Source organism: Mauremys mutica, chromosome 4 (assembly GCF_020497125.1).
Source record: "Mauremys mutica isolate MM-2020 ecotype Southern chromosome 4, ASM2049712v1, whole genome shotgun sequence".
Taxonomy (NCBI): domain Eukaryota; kingdom Metazoa; phylum Chordata; order Testudines; family Geoemydidae; genus Mauremys; species Mauremys mutica.
In genome coordinates, this window is record NC_059075.1 from 64,345,951 (window position 1) to 64,364,195 (window position 18,245).

Consider the following 18,245-nt stretch of genomic DNA (forward strand, 5'->3'; position numbering starts at 1 on the left):
CATGCTTTCTTCAACCATTTTGTTAATCACTTGTTAAATTGTTTCACACCAATGCAATGGAACCTGGTGTTGACCACTATTGTCATCAAGAGATCAATTTCTTCATCTAGATCATGGCCTTTGAGTCACAAAATATGTAATTGATTTGGGCCAAATTCTCAGTTTGGTATAACTTATTAAATATCAGTAGAATTGTGCCAACAAACAATGTGAACCTTCACTGGAATTTGTGAAACTTTATCTTTGGAGGTTTCGGGTTGCAGTCAGATTCACCATTTCGCTTAAGGTCTTATGGCCAAAAATTTCTTGCGCTTTTGTTTTAAGCGGAACAAGCACGGGAAAGGTCAGGTTGAAGACTAAAAGTAATGGTTCTTTTCTGTGCCTACTTGTAAAATGTTTGGCATCATAGGGCATTGTGGTGTGAGCCCTCTGGTTCAGTTAGGTCCATATCTGCAAATCATGCCAATGAAAGGTAGATTTGAGTTTTTCATTGTGGGTATGTAGTGACTTGTTTTTTTCCAGCAATATTATCCATTGAGGGTGTTCTTGATGCTTTTTTCTTTCTCCTGGGCCTTCAAACTTTTTTTTCTTTTTTCTAATCTGTTCTTGGCCTGATGTAGTCCCCCTTTAAAACTGATCGGATTATCTAAATATATCAAAATTGCAGTTTGACATTTTCACTGTTTCTTATAAGGTAACTTGTCACACTTAACATTTATGAAGACATTGATACAGAAGATGAGTTCCCTTTCCAGTGCTAATTCTACTTACCTACCTTACCCCTCCTCAGGACCTGCATGGCTTGATAGAGCAGGAAATGGGGACAATTCCATTTCAAGGAGTGGGATGCAAGGATCTATCTTGCAATCACTCTTGGGCCCCAATTCTGCAAAAACGCACATGCTTAACTTTTCTGCTTGGCCCAATTATGTTTACAACCCTGAAAAGTCCCACTGAAGTTAAGCTAGTATGTGCATAAGTGTTTACAGGCTCAGGGCATTGGGCATTATCAATAACTGTTGCAAGTAGTAACGTAATTGGTCTTCAGACTAACAGAACGTTATTCATCCCATCTCTAAAATAAATTATTTTGCAGCATAGTAGCTTTTCTTGGAAACAGACTTCCTGAGCACTGCAACCGCCTGTGCTGTGACATTCAGCCTCACCTCATGTCCCTGCAGATGGCAGATCTGTGTATGCCTGATAATGTGATTCTAATTCTAAATCCTTTCTTGGAACTAATTTTAAAAAAATGGAGGAAGGGATGACAGGAGACATTTTTATTCTGTATAAAAGATATTTTTAGTGTGATCTACTAATTTTTATTCTTGGGTCTGCCAACATGTGACCATAGTTCATACTTACCCTATACTTCGTTTTGAGTTGCCTGTCTGTGGTTCAGTTGCTCAGTCTATCTCAAGCCACCTGTTAATGCTGCTCAGTAAGTCAAATGATGGCAGAGATATGAAGTGAGAAAGAGGGTAGTCAAAGGTTGGACTCATATTTGGACTCATGAAATAGTACAGTGTGCAGCTGTGCTCAGTGGGGCTGGTTGTGGATTTTCTTCTCCTTTCCTCCTGTAATGAAATCTCTCTGATTTCGAGTCTGGATAGCACCGCTTCTGTCCTGCACATTGGTCAGTTAGGAGAACCAGGGGAAAACTACTAGAACCTAATATACTGCTTGAATGGTCTTAATTTGTATTAGAGCTGGGTGCTTTGTAAGTAATCAGACCTCAGATTAGAGACTGAGTTGAAGTTCAGCAGTTCTAAGGGACCCTCTCGTTAAATAGAACAACATAATTAATAAAACAACACTAGAAATTGGTAAAAGGGCACGGAGCCTTTCACCTCTAGGTCACCATCTTAGGTCTGACTCAAGTAGTACTAGTTACTGAATGTTGTTCTTGCCTTATAGCTATCATGTGGCCTATGTTTTCGTCTCTTTGGGATCGATTGTGTTTTTAGAAGATAGGTGCCTTCTAGATATTGTGAGGTGGACATTGTCATTATTTGTTCTCCATTTCCCAGGCGAATCAATGTGGGATCCCGGTTTCAAGCAGAAATCCCTGTGCTCCAAGACAGATCTTTGGCATCAGCTGACAAGCACAAGGCAGACATGGTGTGGCAGCCATGGGGGGACCTGGAAATCAACAAAGCTACTCAAGAGAATGGTAAGGGTCTGGAGAGATTGTTAAATGGACCCCAAACAAAAAGTAGCAGCTTTGGTAGGATAGCTGTGTCCTCTACCTTAGGCTCCATTTTAAATAGCTTCACACTACTGATCAAGTGTCAGGTTTCACTGAGTGTTGTTGAAAACTTCTTGTGGAAAATTATGGAGAACAAGGATTCATAGACCTGAAAGGGCAGAAAGGACAAATTAGATCATTGGCCGAGTGAAGCAAGGCATTACATTCAACTCTGTTTTTGCAGTGTTGTTGTAGCTGTGTTGGTCCCAGGATATGGGAGAGAAAAGGTAGGTGAGGTAATATCTTTTATTGGACCAACTTCTGTTGGTGGAAGGTATGAGCTTTGGAGCTACGGAGAGCTCTTCAGGTCTGGGGAAGGAAGCAGAATGTCTCAGGGCTTGTTTACTCTTTAAAATGCTGCAGTGATTCAGTTGCACTGCTGTAGTGCTTCAGTGAAGACGCTGTCTATGCTGACAGGAGAGGTTCTCTCCCCTTGGTGCAAATAATACACCTCCCAGAGAGGCAGTAGCTAGGTCGTGGGGAGAATTCTCTCTACAGCATTGGGGCAGTTACCCGTGAACGACCTAGTTATACGAATCTAATTTTCTAGTGTAGACCAGGCCTGAGCTAATTACAAGTTGGGAGACATTGTTAAATGGAAAAGGCAGCATGGGAGACAGTCACTTGAAATGAATTGGGCAATTGGGAGTTAGATTGTTATGCATGAAGGGTTTGAAGTGGGCAATTAAGGGTAGCAGGCTGTGTGGTGTGTTACAAATTGTAATGAGCCATAAAACCAGTGTCCCTGTTAAGTCCATGGCTTTTGGTGTCTAGCAGAGTTGTGAATTTAAGTTCCCAGGCTCACCTTTTGAAGGTGTTCTCCTCAAGGGAAACCTGCACTAGCATTGAAAGGTCAAATATGAAGTTATCACTTTGTGAAAAGAGTTTGCCCACAGGTGATAGGAGTATTTGTCTCTTATCATTTTTCTGTGTGTTTGTTTGAGAGCGTAGTGATTTTCTGGTTTCACAAACAGTTGTTGGAGCATTTGATGCACTGGATGAGGTATGCTACGTGTTACAATAAGCATGTGTAGGACACATGAATCTTGAAAGGTGTGTTGTGGGTAGTATTGATCATCATAGCAGTGGAGATACGTCTGCAGGTTTTGCATCTGTTGTTCCACCAACAGAAGTTGATCCAATAAAAGGTATTACTTTACTTACATTGTCTCCAATCGTGGCTCCCACGGGCCGTGGTTCGCCGCTCCAGGCCAATGGGGGCTGCAGGAAGGGCGGCCAGCACATCCCTCAGCCCGCGCCGCTTCCTGCAGCCCCCATTGACCCGGAGCGGTGAACCATGGCCACTGGAAGCCGCGATCGGCCAAACCAACGGACACGGCAGGTAAACAAACCGGCCTGGCCCACCAGGGGCTTTCCCTGAACAAGCAGCGGCCCTAGTTTGAGAACCACTGATGTAGGGTAGAGCTGGCCTGAATCCTCTGTTTGTTCACTTACTGAAGCAGTAGCTCTTGAGCAGCCTTTTCTCAAAAAAGAAGGAAATGGTATTTGTACGTTCATTCAGATTTGTATTTTCTCGCCTTGCTTCCATAGTGTTCTTAAATGCTAACCTAGAGAGGAAATACCTTCCACCCCCCCCCCCACCCCCACCCCCCGCGTAAGAGGGAAATTCAACATTGAGGTTCATTCAGTCTTGGCTCTCTTCCCTTCCCCTTAGTCCTGCATTATTATATCTTATCTGAACATCACCTGGATTCACCATCCTTTCTTAGGGCTTGGCTACACTTACAAATTTGCAGCGCTGCAGCAGGGTGTGAAAACACACACTCTCCAGCGCTGCAAATTGCGGCGCTGCAAAGCGCCAGTGTGGTCAAAGCCACAGCGCTGGGAGCGCGGCTCCCAGCGCTGTCCGTTATTCCCCACAGGGAGGTGGAGTACGGACAGCGCTGGCGCTTTGACTACACTTAGTGCTTCAAAGCGCTGCCGCAGCAGCGCTTTGAAGTGCTAAGTGTAGCCACAGCCTTAGAGGGAGTTCAAGTTCTGTGATCATTCAATCTTATGTTCTTTCCTGGTTTCTCTAGTTTTTGAGTGGAAAGGACCAATTAGGATAAAATGCAAATCCTATTGTTGCCCAAGATATATGTGGGCACTAGCTCATTGAAAACTATGCTGAGACCCTCACCAACCAAACTCATTGAATATGGGAAAAAATAGCAACTACTTTTCTGTTTCTTAATCTGATCTTTTGCTTCTTCCACCCCATCCCTTTTTTGGATTTGATGGCACTTACCTGGTAATAGTGGAAAATCTGCTAACTGCTGCCTGTTCAAGTATTTTTCCTGGGGCTGGTACCAATCAGGAGCTGGCGCTGCACGTCTTGTATGAAGCAAAGGGAAACATTCTGGTGAGTCCTCTTTAATGTTCTGTCTAGCTTTTGGGATTGTTATTGCTCACTATAATCAAGGACTGGTTGCACAAGCAAGAAACTTATTTGAAAGAAGGAAGCTTGCAAAGCACTACACAGTTCTGCCAATACATCTGAATCCTAATGTTCATCACCTCTTCCTGTCGCTATTCCCAACATGGCCCCTCACAGCTCTGCAGATGCACCTCTATTTTGACCTGCACCATCCTCACTATTTCAGTCTTTGGCCTCTCCTAGGCAGAGACTGCTAAAAATGTCGAACTGCATCAGACTGTATGTGGCTTCTGGTTTTAGCTTGCAGGGATCAAATGGCTGAACGTGCTAAACTAAATTCACTTGCCATCTAAATTGGAAGACCAGTCTCATGTGACGGAACATTTGTCTACTGGTTTTACAGCATGAGACTGGGAGTTAGGACGCCCGGGTTCAATTTTTGCCTTTGTCACTGACTCTCTTTGTGACCCTAGGCAAATCACTTAACCTCTCTTTGCCTATCTGTGAAATGGGTATAATTACCTACCTTGCAGCAGTTTATAACCATTTATTTTTATAAAACACTGATTTCTTTGGTAAATGCTGTAAAATTGCAAAATGTAGCTGTTTAGTGCACCAGTCTTTCATAAACATCTCTAACTTCAGGACAAATGGTAGCTATAGTTTAAGTGCAAATAAAAAGTGGCTACAATTGAGTGGCTTTATAGTCTCTGAGATAAATTTCTTCTGCTGAAGTGATCCTTCCATTTTATTTTGGAATATTGTTTACTCAAGTGAGCTGAGATTTCTAAACTCATTTCACTGGTGTTCTGAATCTGCAAAAGAGTGGTGGCCAGTGGGAACTGGCTTTGTAAGAGAGCACATGCTCCATGGGATCATCACTACACTTTCATCTGTGGGAATAATAATCATATCTCTCAACACCTTTTATGAGCTAGAGTAGGTGAGTAGTATTTTATCCAATTTACAGATGGAAAAGTGGAGGCATGGAGAGGTGAGGTCACTTGCCCAAGGTACCAGAGAATCAAGATCGGAATGCTGGTGTCTTGACTCACATTTTGCTGTTCCAAATGCTAGAGCATAGGGTGGGAAAGAGAGCTTTTAATACAATTAATCTGCTGATAGAGGATGATACTAAGGGGATTGCCTGATATTCTTTGTTGTAATAACTGTATAAATTAGTGTCCTACATGAAGCTAATTCTGTTGTTGTACTGTCTCTTAGGCTACTTTGACCAAATTGCTGCTGAAGAGGCCAATGCGATCGCCACACCACCCACTGGCAGACTATCACTACACAGGTATGCTGAGGGGAACTCAGCGCAGCTGCCTCTGCTTCCTTTGTAGCTGGCAGCCCTAGCTGCAGATAGGGATATTTTAACTGATCCTCTTTCACCCTTTTGCACAGCAGGTGATGGTGGTTGTTGCTGCTCTTTTAATATTGATATAGTGTCATACTTTTTTTTTTTTTTCAGGAAGCTTTATAGGAATCAGACATCATCCCTTGCCTGGATGAGTGAAGTGGTGAATTGCAGGGATTCTTGCCTGCAGCCGTCATGACACTTAGGATTTGCTAGTGTGCTGCATGCACCACAAGTCCACTAGTCGCTGGGCCACTTTTTTATATACCCAGGCTTGTCAAGGGATTGGATGTCTTCACAGAGAGCGATCACAGAAGGGAGGCTTATGGGTGATGGAAGGACTGTCCAAATCTCAGAACTGCAACCTCTGTGGCATGAATTCATAGCAGGGAAATGAGAGAGAGTATTAGTGGGAGAATTTCCAGTCGCTAGTAACCTATGCTGCTTAACGTCCTACTGTAGAGAGCTCAGACACTAGCAGGTTATTGCATCTCATTGTTTGCTCTATGGAAGCAAAACTGCAATGTCTGATGTAGCTGTGTCTGTCTGTACCCTCACTCGGTATATAACCAATTGCAAGATAGTATCTTTCGTGACTGAGGATGGCCCTAGGTAACTCTGGGAGACCTTGGTCTGGTGAGGGTAGAGAGAAGCTCAATAGCTCCATCTCTAGTGCACAAAAATTACACATCTGTTCACATTACAAGTACAACAGCTCTTTGACACGACCAGAGTACTTTCCACTGTGGCTGTGTGGATAAAGAAAGAATGTGGGAGGGCTAAGGGACATTCTGGATTGTGTGTTTTCTTGTTGGAGGTGCAAGAGTGTTATTGTACTAAGACTACTTCAGATGTGTCATGAACTGCATATAGTTTGGGCTGATTTTATTTAAAGGTAACCTAAAGAAAAAACAACTAGAAGACTAAAAGCTTGAAATGAAATAGGTTTCAGTTTAAACTTCTTTACTTATAGGATCAGACAGGTGGAAAGTTGATGAGAAGAAACTTTTCAACAAAGGCATTGCAATCTACAAGAAAGACTTTTTCCTGGTCCAGAAACTTGTAAGTTACTCTGCCAATTACTTAACACACATAGAAAACACATTAAAAACATAGTGCTACTTATTGATTTCCCCCCCCCCATTAATCAATCCAATCTCTCTCATTTAGCCCAGGGCAGAGATCAGGTCACAGGAATATATTTATAAAGTGAGGGTGGTGCTCCGGTAACACTCAAGTATCCCAGTTACAAAACTGAATGGGAAAAATTCCCATTGTGGTAAAATGGCCCATAGATTACTCCTGACAAAATTCTGTTCCCCTGCAGAGGTGCAGAATTCATATGGCCCACATATTTCTGTGCCCCCTGTGCAGAAAAATGCAAAAGAAATCTGCAGGGGGACATTCGCCTTTTCCCCGGTAGCCCAGGCAATGAGTCAGTTCCAATGTGCCTGGCCCTGGAGCAGCCTCAGATATGCAAATCACTGCAGGGGGAGAGGGGTCCGGCGGGCGTGCCTGCGGGGGAGAGGATCACCATCACGGGGAGGGGCTGGGCATGCATGCCTGCCAACAGGCGAGAGAGACTCCGTCCCTCTCGCTTGCTATTGTGGCTCACCAGGGGTGTGGAGGGACAGGTCTTTTTATTATGCATGAGGAAGGCTCTTTCCTGCAGGCAGAAATGTAGCAGCCTACCTGTGTAGTAATATTGTTAATGTTCCTGTTGTTCATTAACTGTTTCCATTCTCAGTCGATTCCTCTAGGAGCATAAAACCTGTAAAAGGTTAAAGTACCTACATTGCCGGAGTGATTATTATATGCCAGAGATCCTTATTATAAATGACAGTAAGGGAATTAGCTAGGAAGATCTATGTGCTTTCTCACTTTTTTCCTGTTCCAAAGTGGCACAATAGGATTAGATTACAACTCAGGATTTATTGTACTTACCCTTTAAAAAAAAAAAAAAAAAAAAAAGAGTTTGAGGGCAAATAAAACGTTTACCAAGCAGTCAATAAAAAGTCAGGACAATCAGAAGCAAGCACTTCCCAAAGTACCCAGCCAGGTCCTCGACAATGATTAGCAAAACTGTATGACTTTTATCTGTGGAAGTCTCTGAGCAATTTAAAATGACATTCTACTTTTTTGCTGTTTGGCGTTCTGTAATGTAATTTAAAGGAAAATCCAGGATTATAACTGTAATGCAGGGTATTAGTTACGAAGTGTTTGTAAGTCAACTTTCATGTGTTTAGGAAATGCTGAATAGTTATTGTGACTTTTTTCTGTGTTGTAGTTTAAATAAATTACCAAAACAAGTAAAACTGATGTGATTATATTGCATTATTTTGACAAATAAAATATGCAGAATTTTGCAGAATTTTTAATATTTTTGGCACAAAATTTTTAATTTTTTGGTGCAGAATCCCCACAGGAGTAATAAATGGATTTGTGATTGGTGAAATATCTAGTAGTTTTCCTTCCAGTGATCTATAAAAATTAGAGACAGTAAAAGTGTCCTTTTAGTAAATGCCTCCTCTCCATTTTAACCCATCATGAAGATGTTTTCATTAGAGGGAAAGCTCCAGGAAAAAAAGAAAGTCTAGAGTAGTTTTCAAATTTCTCATGAATAAATAACAAATATGCAAAACTTTGTATTAACTTGTTAATGCCTAGGCTTTCACAAAAGCTGATACTCTGCCTCCAAACTCTCAAATACGTCACAGATAGAAAATGTGTAATTGTTCCTGGGTCTGCTGATGATCATGTGTTCCCAGATGGGTACAGAAATGAAAACATCTGCAAGCCTTCCTCCCTATCTCTTAGACTTGCTTTCTGGTTGTTCCTTAGCTAATATGCTGTTGGAAACTAAATACCTCCCAAGAAGCTGTAAGTCTGCTCTGATGCCTGATAACTCAATTGTTCCTTAGGGAGCACCCATTTATCTTTGTATGTCTACATTGCAGCTGGTTGCGAGCCTCCCAGCCTGGGTAGACAGACGCTCATTACCAGGACTTGAGCTTAATGAGCTCAAAATAGCAGTCTGGATGTTTCAGCGCAGTCTGCAGCTTGGGCTTTTAAGTCTAGGGGAATGCATGAGTGTGAGAGCCCAAGCTCCAGCCACAACATCCACACCGCGTGTGTCCACCCATGCTGAGAGAGACTCCCTTACCTGCAGTGTAGGCATATCCTCGGGCTTGTCTACACATAAACCCCTACAGTGGCACTGCTCCAGCTGCACTGCTGTAGCACTTCAATGAAGACCCTACCTGTGTTGATCAGAGGGGTTCCCCTATCTGCATAGGGACTCCGCTTCCCTGAGAGGCGATAGGTAGGTCGACAGGAGAATTCTCCCATCAACTTAATGCCATCTAATGGTTTAACTGTGTCACTCGCAGGGCCAGATTAACTCTTCTGTGGGCCCAGGCCTATTAGATTTTGTGGGGCTCCTGTATACAAGTATTTTTCCTGGGAGGGAGTTTGCTGCATAAGGGGGCAGGGGACTGGGGTGCAAGAGGGAGTGCGGGGTCTGGGAAGCAGTTTGGGTGCAGAAGGGGATTCTGATCTGGGGCAGGGGGTTGAGGGTGGAGGAGGGGTCCAAGTTGCAGGCTCCAGCCAGGAGGCACTTACTACAGGCAGCTCCCAGGCTGTGGCGCAGCAGGGCTCAGGCAGGCTGCCTGCATGCTGTGGCCCCACGCTGCTCCTGGAAGCAGCTGCTGAGAGACCAGTGTGTGTCTCTGCACTGCCCGCTCCCACAAGTGCCGCAACTGTAGCTCCCGTTGGCTGCTCCCATTGGGAGCTGCAGGGATGATGCTGGGGGTGGGGGCAGTGTGTGGACCTGCCTTCCCCCCACACACACCAGGGGTCACAGAGACGTGCTAGCAGCCAGCCACTTCTGGGAGCAGCGTGTGGCCACAGCATGCAGGCATCCTGCCTGAGCCACCCTGCTGCACTGTGGGACTTTTAGCAGCCCGGAGTTGGAGATTGCAGCCTGTGATTTATTTTTGCTGGGCCCCCCTTGAGCCAGGGCTCTGGGCGGCAGCCTCTAAAGCCCCTGCCTTAATCCGGCCCTGGTCACTTGGGTGTAGATTTTTCAACCCCTAGAGCGACATAGTTATATCAAGCTAATTTCCTAGTGTAGACTAGGCCTCAGTGCCAGTTCTGCCATCCTTGTGTTGACTAGTACCGTATTGTGCAAGTAGCCCGATTGAAACTTGTGGGATTATTCAGCCTAAAGTGCTGCTCAGTGTGAGTAAAGGTGCCAGAATCTAGCCCTAAGTAATTCCAGTGGAGGCTAAAGAAAAAATTTGTGGGAAATGTAACAGTGTAAATAACTTAAACCAGTTTTCATATAATAGAAAGATTTTGTTGGAAAAGAAAATTACAATGTAAAGTGACTTGTAATTACACCTTTAATGAGTATTAATATACCCTTTAAAAGGAGTTTTCCTTTTTTTCACCCCTTTTTTTAATTTTTATTTATTTTTTTAAACACCAGATAAAAACCAAGACGGTGGCCCAGTGTGTAGAGTTTTACTACACATACAAAAAACAAGTGAAAATTGGTCGGAATGGGACCTTAATTTTTGGGGACATTGATGCCACTAATGAGAAGTCTATGAAGGATGAAGCTGAGGTTGATATCAAGGTAACCACCCAACCCCCTTGCCTGCTTTTGGCTTCGGTGCCAAATGCAAACTTCATGGACTGAATCACAGTTCACTCTTTATAATTTTACTGATGCTACATATATACAAGAAATAATAAATATTGTCCTAACTATTGCATAGATTCCTTAAGTAACTGTCTGATTAGAAACTCTTGTGTTTCTAAGGCCACGTCTACACTGCCACTTATGTTGGCAAAACTTTTGCTCAGGGGTATGGAAAAAAACACCCCCTTGAATGACATATGTTTTGCCAGCATAAGTGCTGGTGTGCACAGAGCTATGTCAGTGAGAGATGCTCTCCCGCCGACATAGCTATCGCCGCTTGTTGAGCTGGTTTTATTGTGTCGACAGGAGCTCTTTCTCCAGTCAGCATAATGCGGCTACACGAGCACTCTTACAGTTCACTAGGTTCAGCCTCCTATCCTTTTTCACATAATTACCTTGACCTGCCATAGAGCTGAAGCTCGAAGAAGAAAATACTAACTGTGTCTCTTTATCATTTCTTCTTGTCAAGAGTTCCCATAGGTTTGCACGTGTTCTTCCTCCCAGAAAGGAGAATTACAATGAGGAACATACGCACGTGGAGGAGGTGGCTGAGAAGGAGGAAGGGTTGGATGACAGGAAGAGCACAGTGCCTCCCAAGGCCACGCAGACACTACAAGCCAATGAAGTGGTCAGTGTTGCACTGAACTGCATGTGCTTCCCCCCACCAGTCCTTTCTACCCTCCTCCCCCAGTTAGCAGTTTGGAAAATGATGAATAAAAATAGACAGTTCCAGACAAAGTATCTTCAGCTTTAACTTTTCCTGGTGGAAGGAGCTGGAACTGGAATAACTCCTGAGTATTACCAGCATCCAGATGGTGTTCTATATGACTTGATGATGGTGACTAGGAATGTGATGAAATCCTACACAATGCCCTGGAACTGATGCTCAGAGAGGAGGACGAGTGGCGCTAGAAATACCAGAGAGAGTTTCTCATTAGGGATGGCTTGGATTGGAATACTGGGGGGTCAGAGTGCAGCCAGCAGCCTTTATTCCAAAGATGCCCCGTTTTCAGTTTGCTTTAACAACTGTCTGTTTGCCATGTAGGTCAATGAGGTCCTTGTTTCAAGAACCGAGGAGTCTAATGCCCCAGGGGAAGCCAGCAGTAGGATTGTAAGGAAGCCTAAGGAGGCAGCAGTGAAGCCTCAAAAGCCGTCTCCCCCAGTGCAGAGAAGGAGACGGAAACCAAAGCCAAAACCGGACACACCCAGTAAAGCTCAGAACCAAGAGAACACATTTCCATGTAAAAAATGTGGCAGGTAAGAGTAAATGCATTGACAATGACAATCACAGGAACGTCGTACAAAAGGAACATTAGCTTGAGAAGCAGTTTTTGTGGAGATGTACAATAAATTGTTGGGAATGGTGGCAATAATATGAACAGTTTACCACCACTGGTGCTGTCTTTCAGATTAGGTCTTAAAAAGTCGGTCCTTAATGACTCAAGGTTGTCAAAGGTCCCATAGTAGTTTTCATAATCACGGGCATATTAACCCAAGTGCCCTGAACAGATTACAACTTGGATGATCACATTCTGTGCCCCCCCCCCCATGTATGCTGTAATGTTGCTGTGCGCTGTTAAATGGCTGCACGACCCACCTCAGCAGTGTTTACATTTCACTGGTGTGTGGAGAGATTCCTGTATAGTGGAAAAAGCACTTTACGAACTTTTCAGATGACTAATACTATAAGCATGTAGGGCGTTATCATTACGATAGCAACAGGTGTCAGGTAAGGGGTGAACAAATGGTTTGATTAAATTTACACAGGTCTCTTGTGCGTATCATAGGTGTATTACTTTCTCTCTCTGGCTCCAGCCAAGAAAGTTCAGTTTGCTGCCTAAATTGCTTAATCCCAAAGAATAACGAGTCTCATAATACCAGGAGTTCCTCACCATTTTAAATATAGAAGCGGGATGATGAGGAGAACCAGAAGGAATGACATCTTGGTCTAATTCAATCATCAGTGGTGGTGACAGGTTTCCACGGTGTGGGGGGGTCACTTAGCTGGCACTGGCAGGACACCTCTTCACTAGGTCATGGAGTAGCCCTTGGCACTGAAGTACCACAGCTTTGAGACGTCACACTGTTGTCTTTCTAGCCTGGACGCTCACGGGAGAAGCAGGAGGAGAATCTTAATGGTGTTCACTAAAATGGAGACATTATTGCAGGGGAGAAGAGGCTAGAGAGAGAATGGAAACCACAAAAGGCAAAAACCATGGATCCTGGGGGGAGAAGTGCAAAAAAGAGGGCACTGGTCATTGTTTGTCTGCTTGCTTGCTTATTTATTTGTATTACAGTTGTGCCTAATAAACTGGGGGCTATTCTTGCTCAGCAGTGTACAGATCCATAGTGAGAGACGGAGCCTGCCTTCAAGAGCTTAGAATCTGAATGGACATGACAGATAAAGGGTGGGAGGGAAAATCAAGGCATAGAGAGGTGAAATGACTGGTCCAAGGTCGTAGAGCACATTATTGTCTGCCAAAAACAGAACCTAGGTCTCCTGAGTCCTAAGTTAGTTCCCCATCTACTGCACCACACCGCTGCGTACAGAATGGGAGTGAGAGCAGTTGTAGTTGCAGTAGTTCCATGTTGGTGGATACAGGATCCTTCTCTGTAGTCTATTGACTTCAAACCAGAGATGCAACAGCCTCTTTGGCAAGGGAGGAAAGAGGAGGTACGGAGAGACTGAGCAAACAGGTACATGTGTGTGTTCTTTCTGTCAAAGTCAGACTCAGGACTCACAATTTGTCAGTCCACTCTGTTTTATTAGCACAGCGCTCTGCTAATACACCCAGATAATGTGAGTGCCATGCAAGACCCACACTACCTTATTTTATACAGGTAAAAAGGGCGCAAATTTAACAAGAGGACAAAGAAAGCAGAACTGACAAGTTTACCTGAGGCTAGACATACATAGTTAGTTTCCTTACTAACTTTTACCAATCTACGGTTAATGTTCCACCATTAGCTTAAGTGGACTTATTGTTTATGCCTTAATGTTTCTTTTCCTGACACCTGTATTTCAACATTCCTTATTTCTGCTTAAAGGTACATACAGCATTTCTTTAATCCATTCTATTTTTACAATATAATTCATTCTACTTTCATGTTCCTCAGGGTCTTCTACAAGGTGAAAAGCCGCAGTGCTCACATGAAGAGCCACGCGGAACAGGAGAAGAAGGCAGCAGCATTGAAACAGCGAGAGAAAGAGGAGGCAGCGGCGGCGGCAGCAGCAGCGCAGCGGGAGGAGACCAGTGACGAGGGGAACAGCAGCAGTGACAGCAGTGGCAGTGCCAGCTCGGATGAGGATGGGGAGATTTAGCCATAGCCCAGGGGAAGTCGAGGGAGTAGCAAGGCTGGACCCCACCTCTCTCTCGGTGTGTTTGCCTCCATTCCTGCACTTTCCCTATCTGGACTGAGTTATACTAGGCTTCTGTCCATTGCTGCCATTTCCTCATCCCACATTCTGCACCTCACCCTGCCAGTATAGACTGAGCCAAATCAGTGGATAAAGAGATTTGTGTGAACTTGGATATTCTTTTTTACAAATCAGATTTCTATTTTATTTATAAAGGCACCTGAGGTACGTAATAGAACAATGTCATCAGGAGTGGAATTCAGTTCTCCTGCGGATCAGTCAGGGCTTTCTCCTTGTGCTTGCCAAGAATCATGGCAATGAGACTCTTGAGTATAAAGGCTTCCAGACCTGAGCAAGAAAAAGATGCTCTGCCCTGAGACTGTCTGCATCTAGTTACTGTGACACCAGTGTTTTGTAGTGATTTCCTTCCATAGAAAATTGCCTGTCACTTCCCTTCCCACTTTCCTCTCCGAGAGCTATCCAGGCTCTTACCAAGTTCTGTGGAAATATGAGACATACCCTGGGTCACTGTATGACGGAAGTGTGAGGGGGAGGGGTGAAGAACAATTCACCCCACCCCTCTCCTCTGAGAAGAGATTTCTATTTTCCTGTAGCAAGGGGATGCCTGATATTTCCTGTGTCATTGAGAGTTCAGTAGAGGACATATAGCATCCTGTGAGATAAGAGTAGCCACAAACCTAAAAGATCTGGCCACACTGTGTACAGGAAGCAAAGTAGTTATTGGGTCACTTTTAGAAGAATTTGCCCCCTCACAAGTGCAATTTGAAAGGCCTCTTAACAATCACATCTGGCTTTAACTCATTGCAAAAGGGAGCAAGGTTGGTAATGAGACTTGACCCAAGAGACAGCTTTTGGACTGTGCACGCCTCACAGAGATGGGAAGGGTGGACTTGGTTCTCTTTCCTAGGCTTCTTTACTCCCTTCCACAAAGGGCCGTTATGCAGGAGGATGCCCATTTTCCATTTACCCATCCCTTTAAATGGCCACCTACAAGAGTTGCACTGAAGAAGCTGTGTGTCCTTCCATTCATTCCTTTGCAGATGTGATTGGACAGCACAGAATGCTGGGCTATCTCATCATGGCCCCCTTACCAGTGAAATGTAGACTCTTCATGCAGAGCTGGCATTGACATGGCCCCATTAGCCAAAAGTCTAGGCAGCTAGGCCTAGTATTCAAGCAAAGTGTTAAGAGAAAGCAAAAATAGGTCAGCTGAATGCTAAAATTGCACAGAATTTGTCTGTACATACATACATAGTGTTCACATACCTTTATTGCATAAAACTAAAGAATCCAGTGTAGTTGCAGCTGTGTCCATCCCAGGATATTCGACAAGGTGGGTGAGGTACTATCTTGTATTGGACCAACTTCTGTTGGTGAGAGAGACAAGCTTTCAAGCAGGGGTGCAGTATGCAGTACCAGCAAGAGATTTTTATTGGGTATGAGGTACCGGAAACACTTGGGGCAACACATCTCCCCAGTGGATGAAGCTGCACTCTGCTCCTTAAAGGAGCAGAACGCAGCTAGGGAGGACATTCACTCTTTATATGGCTTTAACAGCACAATACAAAGTTTGTTAGCATATATATTGTGCTGTTACATTAGTCAGGAGTTTTCAAGAGGGGAGGGATGCGGGGACAAAAGGCGTTTTTGATTCTGTTTCTCATTGGCCTGAATTATCCATGACAGCCACACTGCATCACATCAAGTCCAAATCATTAGAGAAATGCCTCTGCTTGCACTGACCAGTGGATGTTTGGATTATGATGTCAGCTCAGTTCTGCAGCCTGATGGGAATCAGGTGTTGTCCCCAGTATCCATAGAATTCCTTTTTGCAGCCAAACTAGTCTAACATTCATTTTGCTAACTGGAACTGGAGCAGCAAAACTAAGAAAACAAATGCCTTATTTTCCAGCTTTGTGGGTGAGAGAACTATAAGTGAAGATTATAATGCTGGACACTGACAGCCTTTAACCATGTGCCTCAGGAATCTGACAAGAACTCTGCTGAAAATATGTTCTTCATCTTAGCAATGGAGCTAAGACTTATCACACATTTGCCCACCTTTATTTAAATGAAGCTCTTTCTGATCGGACAGCTCAGGCATTGTCAGTTTCACCCAGAACAATTTACAAACTTGGAACCTAATCCTGTAAACCCTTTAATCATTTGATCAATCCCATTAAAGATAATGGGACTATTTACATGACTATGGACCACTTTTGTGGGCTGGTAAAAGTTTCAGGAGTCTGTTCTGTTCCTGTAAAGGAAGTTGAATCCCCCATTGAAATGCAATGTTTGGGTACCATAAAGCAGTTAAATTTTGTCTTTTAATAAGTCATACATGGGCTGAAATGGCTCCTCACCCAACTCCCATATTCCATATAAACAGACTGAATACTACATATTTGGGGGGAAAGTGAGTAGTTAAGCATGTTGTTTGTGTATATTCAAAGGTGGGGGTATCAGAAGGGACGGGAAGAGCGTGGGGGCCCCGGGCTCGGGGTGGGGACGAGTCACTTGGGGAGGTCATGTGTTGTCGTCCTCTCCCCTCCCCCCCCCCCCGTATCCCTCCCATGAGTGATGTATCGGCAAGAAATTATTTCTACTTGCACCACTGCTTTCAAGCCATACAGAGCTCTTCTTTTTCTGAAGAGCTCTGTGTGGGTCAAAAGCTTGTCTCTCTCACCAACAGAAGTTGGCCCAATACAAGATAGTACCTCACCCACCTAGTCTCTATAAAGAATCCAGTTGTTTCCTTGTGCTGCATCCATTGCAGAAGAGAGTAACTGGCTCCTTTCATGGCCTCTGCCCTTCATTATAAGTATAGGGAGAAGAAATCAGGAGCTCGGCAGGAGCCAGTGAGAATAACTGAAGAGGCAAATTGGATTTAGTGGCAACAACACCCTGCAGTGAAGCATCCGTAGTACTGTAAAGCATTTGTACATGCAGGCAGCCAATTCTCACTCCCGCCTCCGGAGGAACATCATGTGCTGATATTTATGTTGCACTTAACTGCATGAGCAAAGAGCTTTAGTTAGTAATACAATGTTTAAATGTGGCAGTGAATTGCCAGTTTTCTGGTGCCAGTGCAATGCACATCCAGGGGCGGCTTTAGACATTTTGCCGCCCCATGTACGGCGTCATGCCGCGGGGGGCGCTCTGCCGGTCGCTGGTCCCGTGGCTCCGGTGGATGTCCCGCAGGCGTGGCTGTGGAGGGTCCTCTGGTCCCGCGGCTTCGGTGGACCCTCCGCAGTCAGGCCTGCGGGAGGTCCACCGAAGCCGCGGGACCAGCGGACCCTCCGCAGGCATGACGCCGAAGGCACCCTGCCTATCACCCTCCCGGCGATCGGCAGAGCGCCCCCCGCGGCTTGCTGCCCCAAGCACACACTTGGCGTGCTGGGGCCTGGAGCCGCCCCCGTGCACATCAGATCCACGTGCAATTCAGTAATGGCATCTGGTGGTCAGATGAGTTACTGTAATTGCCTGTGCATTCCTGAGCAGTGCTGCTTGGCTAGTTCCAGTAGATGACAGCAGGCGGTCCCTGATCTGGCTGACTTGCAATAGGCTCTCCAAGCTTGCTGGATAAGTTTCAGGTAAGAATGCCTTTGTGCTTGTTCATGCCTTGTGCTTGTTCAACTACAATTTAATATAGGTCAGATTCCAGCCCGTCACCTGCCTCAAATTAAGTCCTCAAGCCATATATTTGGTACCCTACTCTTTAAGCTGTTCATCTTTGCACAGCTCCTTTCCCTTAGAGAGGCTTCTTCCTTTATAATAAAAATAAATATTGTTAATTGGCTACTATTTTTAATGTTACTCATTTTAACTGACAAGAAATGCCCCCTCTTTCCACCCGCATATTTAGCTTCTGTAACTTGCCTAGGCCTATGCCAATGCCAGTTTGGGGGTCAAAAAGCTGGCTTCCAGTCCAGAATCCAGATCTCCGTGTGCAATCATATAACAACCATTTGTCACTGTGTGAACTGGTCTGGACTGGAATGTGGAAGCAGATGGCCTGTCACCTGCTATTAATTTTTCATTAGCAACCAAAAGCAAATAATTTTCACAAGAAAAGCTCGAGCAACAAATCTTAAGAATTTAAATATTAATGATTAATAAAGAATATTTTCATTTGAAAATTGGGCACACTCTGCCTGCTCTGCGCTATCCCAGCAG

The 18,245-nt window shown here is 44.4% G+C and overlaps 1 protein-coding gene across 9 annotated transcripts in view; it reads left to right on the forward strand.

Moving 5' to 3' along the window:
• Positions 1-16,602, forward strand: part of MIDEAS (mitotic deacetylase associated SANT domain protein) — a 111,645-nt gene extending 95,043 nt beyond the window's left edge. For all 9 annotated transcript variants that reach the window (XM_045013640.1, XM_045013642.1, XM_045013638.1 and 6 more), the window contains 8 exons: positions 2,031-2,173; positions 4,507-4,610; positions 5,850-5,925; positions 6,959-7,047; positions 10,475-10,624; positions 11,160-11,318; positions 11,736-11,947; positions 13,808-16,602. In XM_045013640.1, coding sequence (XP_044869575.1) covers positions 2,031-2,173; positions 4,507-4,610; positions 5,850-5,925; positions 6,959-7,047; positions 10,475-10,624; positions 11,160-11,318; positions 11,736-11,947; positions 13,808-14,012 — 1,138 coding nt within the window. In that variant the 3' untranslated portion in view covers positions 14,013-16,602. The remainder of the gene's footprint in view (positions 1-2,030; positions 2,174-4,506; positions 4,611-5,849; positions 5,926-6,958; positions 7,048-10,474; positions 10,625-11,159; positions 11,319-11,735; positions 11,948-13,807) is intronic.
• Positions 16,603-18,245: the final 1,643 nt, after the last annotated feature.